At 34.1% G+C, this 10,828-nt stretch overlaps 1 protein-coding gene across 1 annotated transcript; it reads left to right on the plus strand.

Annotated features, from left to right (window-relative positions):
• Positions 1–316: 316 nt before the first annotated feature.
• On the plus strand, positions 317–8,633 carry LOC124915738 (cytochrome b-c1 complex subunit Rieske-4, mitochondrial-like). Its single transcript, XM_047456501.1, has 3 exons — positions 317–564; positions 7,228–7,417; positions 7,844–8,633. The coding sequence occupies exons 1-3, from the start codon at positions 397–399 to the stop codon at positions 8,485–8,487; spliced, it is 1,002 nt and encodes a 333-aa protein (XP_047312457.1). The 5' UTR covers positions 317–396; the 3' UTR covers positions 8,488–8,633.
• The last annotated feature ends 2,195 nt before the right edge of the window (positions 8,634–10,828 follow it).

Genomic DNA, 10,828 nt, shown 5'->3' on the forward strand with positions numbered 1-10,828 from the left:
CGCAATTCGCCGCAACAGAGACATGTATATCAGTATACCAATCAATCATCTTCGGGCCATTTATGTTTGTAGAGAGAAGGAGGAGAAGACCTTGAAGAGAGAGAATAAAGAAAAAAAATATGAGGTGATCACTGACACATAAAATATGAGGTGGTCACCGGCGCAATTAATTTTATGCGCTGGTCATAGCTCATTTACCCCCCTCTTTTTAGGGTCATTTCTCAAATTTCCCAAAGGAACTGCCCTGCCATTTTTTCGTCTAATGTAGTAATGACCTCTTCCTTTCATGACGCGTCAGATCATTCCAATCTTCCGTGAGTTACCAATCCTCTCTTCTCTTTGTCGAATCGTAGTCTAGCCCTGGACGAAGAAGCCATCACGGCAACGATAGAGAAGATGATTAGAATTGTGGGGAGAAGGTTCTCTTCTCTCTCTTGGCGATTTGCCCAGTCGTCATCGCCCTTAATTGCCAGGAATCCAATTAATGGTTCTGATGCATCCTCTTCTGATGGTCGAAGATCCATCTGGTCTCCTCCGATATTTCCCGACAGCTTTATGGTCCACGTTTAAGTTAGAGGTTTGAAATCCCTGCCCTTTACCCGATGCTTTTTTGTTTTTCTATTCATGTAAATGATTTAGTCTTCACCATGTCATCGTTACTTGTTGTATTCTGTTGCATCTTGAGGTGCACATAGAGCTCTGATATTTAGATCCCAAGTAGGAATGGATTATTAGGGAAATGACAGTCTGTACATTATGTCGTTGCTAGCTGACAGTTGAGAGAGTAAAAAACCTGATTGTTGGATTCGTGGTATGATAATCCCCCTCTTAGTTTGCTATCATAAGCTAAATGCATACTGATTTACTCACCGCCACAACTGCAATGCATTGGGCAAATGAAAAAGAACTAAGAAAAGTGCTTACTTTCTATTAAGGGAACTTTTAGAGATGGTTCTATTCGATTTAACCTTGTATGATGCTTGCTTTTATTTCTGTAGGGTTTGTATCCTCTGATTCGGCTATTTCTGACATAACAGTGTCTGATCTCCCACCAACTAGCGTAGCAGCAATAATTAGAAACCCGATCTCAAACATCACCTACGACGATCACAATCATGAAACACGTTAATTTCGAACTTTTATTTTTATTTTTGTGTTTTTATATAAAAGAACATACAAAATATCATAAAAAACATATGAATTTGAAATCTTTTTACTTTTTTTACGGAAAAAAAAACATAAAATGAAAACGTAAAAACTTACGATTTAATATAAAACCATGTTAATTTCGAATGTTTTAATTGATATTTGATGTTTTTACGAAAAAACACAAAATAAAAGTATGAAAACGTACAATTTAAAAAAACACGTTGTTTCGATTTGGTTTTTGATTTTTTTACGAAAAAAACACAAAATAAAAGTGTAAAAACGGATCGATTTGAAGAAACCGAGCTCGTAAACGGCCTTTGGCCATTTAAAACCCATCAATTTCGAATTTCGTGAAAAAATAATGTTTTTAATTAATTAATGATGTATCAAATGAATAAATTGTTCATCATATGATGGGTACGATCATACCAGCACTAATGCACCGGATCCCATTAGAACTGTTGTTTGAAAAGAATTTGTATTGCATTTTATATAATCTTTAGTAGGGAAATTTGACAAATGACTCATTTTTGGGAAATGATTTAGGCCTGATAAACTTTGCAAAATGACACTTTCAGACGAAAATACCCTTTGGCATGACACAATGTGATGACATGTCAATTTTTTAGAATGCCCTTAATATTTATTATAATTTTTTCCATTTTTTTATCATTTCTTTCTTCCCCGTTCTCTCTCTTCTCTTCTCGGTCTTCTCCTCATTCTCTTTAAACCCTAAACGGCGAACGGTAAACGGGGCGAACGACAAAGGGGGCGAACAACGAATGGAGAAGACGGAACCAACGAAGGACAAAACAATGAAGACAACCATGAGAAGATGGACGCAGTTACTGTTATACTTCCGTTCTGAAATACATTGTTATTTATTTCTTGGTAGCATGGCATTGGTATAGTTGTTTGCGTTGTTGTTTGTTTCTTGATAGATATCATTGGTATACTGAGGTCACGTTACGCGACCGCGTGAAAGGCGAAGAGGAGGCACAGTCGCGTCACGCGACCGCATGGAAGACGAAGAGGCGGCACGGTCGCGGCTAGACCTGACCACGGTTCGAATTCGAACGAATTCGAATCGAATTTATTCGAATTCGAATTTATCAAAACATTAAACCATATTCAATTCTTTATAAGTCGAATCGAATACGAATTATGAAAATTTCGAATTCGAATCGAATTATTATCGAATTATAATCGAATCGAATTATAATCGAATTCGAATTAATTTTATAATTTTAATACTTAATTAAAAAATTCTAAAACTTCTAATTTATTTAAGAATATTATTTTAATGTTTCAACCAAGTTCAATTATTTAATAAATAAATAGAGTTAATGTTTAATATTTTAAAAAATAAATAAATAAATTAAAAATTGGACTTGCACTTAATGTACCAAATTATTATTTTTTGTTCCAAATCTGACATATGTAATTAACACTCTCAAGTCTCAAGTTACATTCACACTCACAAGTCACACCGTATAATCTATTATTATTATAATATTAAATTTAATAATAATTTGTGTCGAATTAGAATTCGAATCCGAATCGAATTCGAATCCGAATCAAATTAGAATTCGAATCCGAATCGAATTCGAATCCGAATCGAATTCGAATTTTAAATATTGAAAACCGTATTCAATTCTTACTCTAACGAATTCGAATTCGAATTCTTGACGAATCGAATCGAATTTTTAACGAATCGAATCGAATCGAATTTTTAACGAATCGAATCGAATCGAATCTCGAATAAAATTCTATTCGTGGCCAGGTCTAGTCGCGGCACGCGGTTACTCAAAGAAGATCATGAAGAAGAAACCGAAGATGAACTCAAAGACAACCTCAAGGGTCTTAAGATTGAGCAAAACAACGAATGAGATCTGTTAGTTTCTTAATTCTCTTGAAATTTTCCTTGAATATGTTTACAATTAGTTTCAATTGAATAATGAGTTTGGTTGACCATTTTGGAAACATATTGAAAGGGAAATTTGACGAAATGACCCTTAAAATTGACAAAATTCCAAAAACAACCTAGGCTCAATAACTTTTGCAAAAATGACATTTTGGGCCTGTGAAATGACTTGTTTGCCCTTTTTTTTTCTTCTTTTCTTCTTTTCTAGAAATTTATTGTCCGCTTCGTCTTGAATCTCTAGCTATCACGATTGTCTTCCTCTCGACCATTGTCGCCTGCTCTATTTATGCTAATGGAGATGAAATGTTTTGGTTTGAAGGCGTTTTAAAAATGATATTGAATGACAAAAGATATGTACATAAGCAGCGGAATTCGCCATTAGAAGAATTTGTTTATTGTATGATGAAATATATGTATATATATCATAAATAATGGATCCTTCAAATGAAATTGCAGATATTTGAATTTTTCATTTTCGAAAACAAGCTTTTGGAGACGACGAAGCAATTTATACACTTTGTCAATGCAATCTATAGTTTGCGTCAACGCAATTTATAGATTGCGAATAACAATAGCCAAACACTACAAATTGATGCATAACAACAATAACCAAACACTGCAAATTGATGCACTTGAGCTTATTGCACTTGTTAGAGCCATGGAGGAAAGTATTGGTTGGGGTGAAACATTACTAGCAAATAAAGAACACATAAAAAGGGTCTTCCTACATTATAACCTATAAACTTCTTTGGAAATGTGAATAAAATGCTCACATGCCTTAGTTGATGATTTTCAATTTCTTGTATTCTAATGTGATATTAATTCAATAAAATCCCATAAAAAAATAACATAAACATAAAAGTAATCTCAAATATGACATAAAACATCCTAATATTACAAAAGGATAAATTAGGCAAGTACAAAAATCCAAGTCTTTAAGAAGAACAAAAGACCCAACTTCTTTCAAAGTCTCAAGAAATAACAAATCTTCATATTTGACTTGGAACCGCTTCATTGAATCCTCCTTTGTAACCCTATGTTGGATTCCAACATGAGCCTTGCACCCGCGTCTTCTACCAACACAATATCCAAGTCGTTTAAGGACAACATAGAAATCCATACAATAGATACCGGTTGAAGGATCATACCTAAGAAAACACAATAATTTCATATTGTAATAATTTTGAACAAAAGTCAATCTAATTATGAAGAGGCTTAACTAAATCATCAAATTTGAACTTACTTGATTCCAAGATCAATGTTTTCTTGAATACCATAACCAAAACAATTAGTATCAGTTAAGTTCCTTCTCAAAAGCTCATACTCCTTAACCTTCAAACCATTCTCCAAAAGTTGCATTTTCCTTTTCACCTCGACAGTAACATAGCAATAAATCTTTTCATTACGCCTGATCCCAAAAGACCAATCATATAAAAATTCAACATCTCCAACATTCATTAACAATCAATCTTGTTTCTACACAAAACAAAATGCGAAAACTTACCTTTGAGAAAACATGTGTTTGGACACTCAGTTGCTCCAACACTTGTAGAGAGTAAGAATGGAATCAAATATGAAATCGACCGAAGAAAAAGGATAAAAAGAAGTTGAATGGAGAATTAATACTTTGCGTCGGTGCTGCGTCGACACAAACAACACTTTGCGTCGACGCAAACAATACTTACGCAAACTGCACTTTACATCGACGCAAAGTGCAGTTTGCGAATGTAATATATAATTCACACAGTTCAAACCATTCATACAAACTATTCAAACCATTCACACAACTGTTCTTTACCCTAAGACCCTAAAACAATTCAGCATGGAAGAGAAAACGACGAAAAAATAAACACTAACCTGAAATATAGGATGCATTAAAGACTGAAAGCTGACTGAATGTTGCTGAAGACATCGTTAGGATTTCCGGAAGCGTCGACGTTGTCATGGACAGTCGTGGGGAGCGTTACTTGGGGAGTTAGGGATAGTCAGGGAGTCTGACGTTGTGTTGCGTTACTTGCTTGGGGAGTGGGATAGTCGGGGATCCCGATAGTCGTGGGGAGGGGAAGCGCAACGGTCGAGCAGAAGGGGGGAAAGAATAGAAGAAGAAAAGAGGGGAAATAGGAAATAAAATAGAGAAAGAGATGAAAAGGTTATATTATAATTTGTGAAGAATGTCAATTTTATTTATAAAGTTGGATGAAGGTGTCAAATTTATTTATTAACTTATAAAATATTATTTATGTATACAAACTTGTCAAAAAGTGTCAAATTTATTGAACTTAACAGAAATCGTTAACGGTGTTAAAATTCTTTCCAGATGTTCGTGCCATGTCATATTCACGTCCTTATATAAATATATTAACTTTATAATCAAATCATTCTTTTCAAACGGAACTTATATCTTTAAATAAAAATAAAAATAATGTCTCTGTAATTCTTCTTCTCATCTTCGCCTCCCTAACAAAACTGTTCCACCCCTCTTCCATTTCATTCAATCTATCATATCTAATAAAGAGCCTTCTAATATTTTTAGTAATGATCTACAGCTAGGGATGGCAATGGGGCGGTTCGGGGCGGGGAATGCAATTACCATCCCGCCCCATTTTAATTTCGGGGATTTTTTTAATACCATCCCGCCCCGTTCGGTTTTTTTCGGTTTCAGGGAATCCCGCGGGGCACCGTTAATAATTTTTATTTAAAAACAATAAATAAAAATTATACAATAAAATTATATAAACGAATTTTTTAAAATAATATATATTGTAATATATTAAAATTTTATATTATTATAAAGAAATAATTTTAATACTCTTATAAAATATAGTAAATAAATAAATATATTGGTGATTTAATATATTTAATTATATTTATGGTATTCGGGATAGAATCGGGGTGAAAACGAGGTGAAATCGGGGCGGGTCGGGGCGGGGGACACAAATACCATCCCCGCCCCATTCTTGTTCGGTTTCGAGGAAAAACCGTCCCAAACGGGACAATTCGGTTCGGTTTTCGCGGGGCGGTTTCAAATTGCCATCCTTATCTACAGCCTCTCCCATTTCATTTAACAAATATTCTACTATTACTTTTTTTACCATTCTCACCCACTTGTCACCTACACTCCATCTACAGAGAGAGAGAGAAAGCTCTCTAGTTCGGATTAAAGAAAGAAGATTGTTTGACTGAAGAACAAAGAAATAATACAAATTGATTCATTCAGTTAGTTCATTATCAAAAGCTACTATCTTCATCTCAAGCATCCACAAACGATGGTACGGCAATGGATCTTCCCAATATCAATAGCATCAATACTCTCTCTCTTTCTTCTCTTTCTCACAACCCTAACTTCCACAAACGGTACGCCACTTCTTCCAATCTATCATTCATCACTTTCCTCTTCAGTTTTCGTCGAATCGAAGCTACGTCCAATTCCATTTTCATCGCTTCCTCCGTCGTCGAGATTTTCATAAGTGATGGGAAAATATTAAAACGAACACTGTTAAATGAAATGGGAGAGGCTGTAGATCAGTATTAAAAATATTAGAAGGATCTTTATGTAGATATATTGAATGTAATGGAAGAGGGGTGGAACCAGTTTGGTATTGGATGGCAAAGATGAGAAGAAAAATTACATATATATATTATTTTATTTTTATTTAAAGATGTTTGAAAAGAATAATTTGATTATAAAGTTAATATATTTATATAATAACGTGGATATGACCGTGTAAGAACAATTGGAAAGAATTTTAATACAGTTAACTATTTCTATTAAGTTCAATAAATTTGACACTTTTTGATAAATTTATATATATATAAATAAAATTTTAAAAGTTAATAAAAAATTTGATATCTTTATCCAACTTTATAAATAAAATTGATATTGTTCTCACTCTTATTTAAAAGAAAATGGACAAAAGATTATTTTTATAAAACATTTTGGAATCAAGTTATTTTTATAATTTAGTATATTATGAGGGCATTTCATCAAATTCTCTCAGCGAACGGCCCTGCCATTTGTTTGTCAAATGTAGTAATGACCTCCTCCTTTCATGACGCGTCAGATCTCTCCAATCTTCCGTGAGTCGCCAATCCTCTCTTCTCTTGGCCGAATCGTAGTCTAGCCCTAGACGAAGAAACCATCACGGCAACGATAGAGTCGGAGGTCACATAGAAAGAAGATGATTAGACTTGTGGGAAGAAGGTTCTCTTCTCTCTCATGGCGATCTGCCCAGTCGTCATCGCCCTTCATCGCCAGGAATCCAATTAATGGTTCCGATGGTCCCAGATCCACCTGGTCTCCTCCGGTATTTCCCGGCAGCTCTATGCTCCTCGTTCAAGTTAGAGGTTTGAAATCCCTGCCCTTTACCCGATGCTTTTTTGTTTTTCTATTCATGTAAATGATTTAGTCTTCACCATGTCATCGCTACTTGTTGTATTCTGTTGCATCTTGAGGTGCACATAGAGCTCTGATATTTAGATCCCAAGTAGGAATGGATTATTAGGGAAATGACAGTCTGCACATTGTGTCGTTGCTAGCTGACAGTTGAGAGAGTAAAAAGCCTGATTGTTGGATTCGTGGTATGATAATCCCCCTATTTGTTTGCTTGATATCATAAGCTAAATGCATACTGATTTACTCACCGCCACAGCTACAATGTACTGGGCAAATGAAAAAGAACTAAGAAAAATGCTTACTTTCCATTAAGGGAACTTTTAAAGATGGTTCTATTTGATTTAACCTTGTTTGATACTTGCTTTTATTTGCTGCAGGGTTTGCATCCTCTGATTCGGCTGTTTCTGACATAACAGCGTCTGATCTCCCACCAACTAGCGTAGCAGCAATAATTAGAAACCCGATCTCAAACATCACCTACGACGATCACAATCATGAACGTTACCCAGCTGGTGACCCAAGCAAGAAAGCGTTTACCTACTTCGTCTTAACTGGCGGTAGGTTCGTGTATGCTTCCTTAATCCGCCTGCTTGTCCTGAAATTTGTCATCAGCATGTCAGCTAGTAAAGACGTGCTTGCCCTCGCATCCCTTGAGGTTGACCTTTCAAGCATTGAACCCGGAACGACTGTCACAGTCAAGTGGCGTGGGAAGCCCGTTTTCATCAGGCGTAGGACCGAGGACGACATCAAGTTGGCCAACAGTGTCGATATCTCCTCTCTGCGAGACCCACAGGATGATTCCGCTAGGGTTAAGAATCCGGAATGGCTTGTGGTGGTTGGGGTTTGTACTCATCTGGGTTGTATACCCTTGCCCAATGCAGGTGATTATGGGGGTTGGTTTTGCCCTTGCCATGGCTCCCATTATGATATATCGGGGAGAATCCGAAAAGGTCCTGCTCCTTATAATCTGGAGGTGCCCACTTACTCCTTTTTAGAGGAGCACAAACTGCTTGTTGGGTAGAATGATTATTAACAAGCTAGCGGTTTTCGCAAATGGTGTTAATAATGATTATTAACAATTTCTTTGTCCTTCATTCATGTTTCTTACCAGCGGCTACTTATAGTGCTTGGTTGCTTGCTTAATGTGGATGCAACATATTATTATTATTTTGCTTATTTTGTAAAACACTTATTGTTTCTGTATTTTATAACTAAATTGAATTGATTGACAACTAATAAATTCTTTAATTTGCCTGTCAAGTTTTCAAATATTTATATATTTGAAAATACATAAATCGTGTTTCCAAATGGAGAATATGATTCATAAGACTTTCAAGAATTGTTTAGTTCTAGTTTAGTTAGTTGTGGTTTAATGTTTCTGTTTTACTAAGTGGATTAGTTTTTCTTTTTATCACAAGTTTGTAAACACTAAATATTGTTTTTTTTGTCAATGAAAGTAGTGTAATTTTGCTATGAAATGATTCATAGATAGCTGGATCATAAGACTTTCAAATATTGTTTAGTTCTAGTTTAGTTAGTTGTGGTTTAAAGCTCTGTTTTACTAAGTGGGTTAGTTTTTCTTTTTATCAACAAGTTTGTAAACACTAAATATTATTTTTTTATCAATGAAAGTAGTGTAATTTTGCTATGAAACTTAACTCATTTCAACAAATTATATTATTGGATCAAAATATGTTTGATCAAACATAGTGAGAATATCAAAGTTGCTATTAATGAAATGACTAAAAAAAAGTAGAGATTGATGTAAGAAGTTCTTCAATTTTGTTTGGTTTGCCCGAAAGAAGAAAGGGGTTGAAAGAAAAAATAAAATGAATGTAGATAAGAAAAGGATAGAGATAAGTGAAAGAAGATAAGCGTAAAGTGTAGGAGATTTCCATAATTTGGTGGTTGTCATTATGATCAGTGGAGTGAAAATGATTAAAAACGTTTTTGTAAGAACGATGTGAGCGATTTATATACGAAAAGATTATAGAGAGAGTATAATCGAAATAGAGCAACGTTCACGGTTAACAATCCTGTCAATTTAACAAACAAAATTGGATCAATTAATGATAAAAAATTATAGAGTGAATAAAACAATTTATTATTTATTGAGGAGATTTCAAAACATGCAATAAAAATAGTCTAGGATCTGTAAAGTTAGGTGTGAATGACAAAGTGAAGAGATCACTCTTTACATCACGTGTAGAAATTTTGTAGAGTTAGAAAGAAGATTGATGAATTGACTAAAAGGGTTATGAGTGTCACAAATAAGATGTTTTATTAGATAAATTATGTAAAATTCAAAAGTTGTTGAGAAAATATTGATAATTTTATTAGAGTATTTAAGATATGTGATTGCTTTTAATTTTATTAGAAGTTTTACGTTCATTCATGTTCATTCATATGAACTTCAAATAAACAATGTAAAAGAGTCCACTTTTTTTTTTATTAGAATATAAAAGTATATTTTTCTTAACTTTAACAGAGTTTTAAGCAATTATTTACATTGAAAAATAGAACACTTTGGACTAATAAAAAATGGCAAACCCAAAGTTAGGAGGCAATGCGCAATTTATCTCCGATATCAATTTTTTTAGATTTTTTTTTTGAGAACGCTGAACTCCGTTTCTATTTGGAGTGCGACTAATCCTTGTGGGTAAAACAAATAGCCCGCAAACACACTTAACCATATAACTAGGGCAAAACTTGTCGCCTAAAAGACTCGAATTTAGGACCTCAAGGAGGCTATAAATATTCACATCTTGTTGTCGCTAGACTAGAAGAGTGGATCTATTTTTGTTAAATTATGGTGACCTATATGAGATTTGACTGTGTCTAAGCTCGAGGGCAATAAAAAAATCGTAACTAATTGATATTAAGCCCACTATGCCCAATTATGTGATATTTAAATATATGGTCTTAGTTAGGTTTTTATACCCACAAAATATTTGCCAATATTTTTCTCTCTCTTTCTAAATTGTAATATTCTTTTGACAACATAGTGTAAAAGTTTTTACCTTTGCCTATGATTTTTTTTCATTTTCGGTTTCGCGTAAATCTTGTGTTATAAACGGGCTATATTTATTGATACTTCATCTCTTTTTAATCTTGATTAATCTCAGATCTATATCCGTTTTTTAACAATTGGTATTAGAGTTTTGGGATTTTTCAATTTTCAGAGATGTCGAGTATGAAGTATGATATTCTGTTGTTGGATTGCAACACTAGATTTTCTTTATGGCATGTAAAGTTACAAGTGTAGACATTCATTAGATGTATGTTGCGGAAAATAAGATCCTATCTTAACATCTATTCAGGATATCATGCATTTAGCGATTAAAAACATTATCGAAAAGGTG

Source organism: Impatiens glandulifera, chromosome 9 (assembly GCF_907164915.1).
Source record: "Impatiens glandulifera chromosome 9, dImpGla2.1, whole genome shotgun sequence".
NCBI classification, from domain to species: domain Eukaryota; kingdom Viridiplantae; phylum Streptophyta; class Magnoliopsida; order Ericales; family Balsaminaceae; genus Impatiens; species Impatiens glandulifera.

What these genes read in the sequence shown, in the direction of transcription:
- LOC124915738 (XM_047456501.1), top strand. Translation starts at nt 397, where the DNA reads ATGATTAGAATTGTGGGGAGAAGGTTCTCTTCTCTCTCTTGGCGATTT. An exon ending in CCGACAGCTTTATGGTCCAC is followed by an intron (nt 565 to 7,227) that starts GTTTAAGTTAGA and finishes CGGCAACGATAG; the next exon opens with AGTCGGAGGTCACATAGAAA. An exon ending in GCTCCTCGTTCAAGTTAGAG is followed by an intron (nt 7,418 to 7,843) that starts GTTTGAAATCCC and finishes TATTTGCTGCAG; the next exon opens with GGTTTGCATCCTCTGATTCG.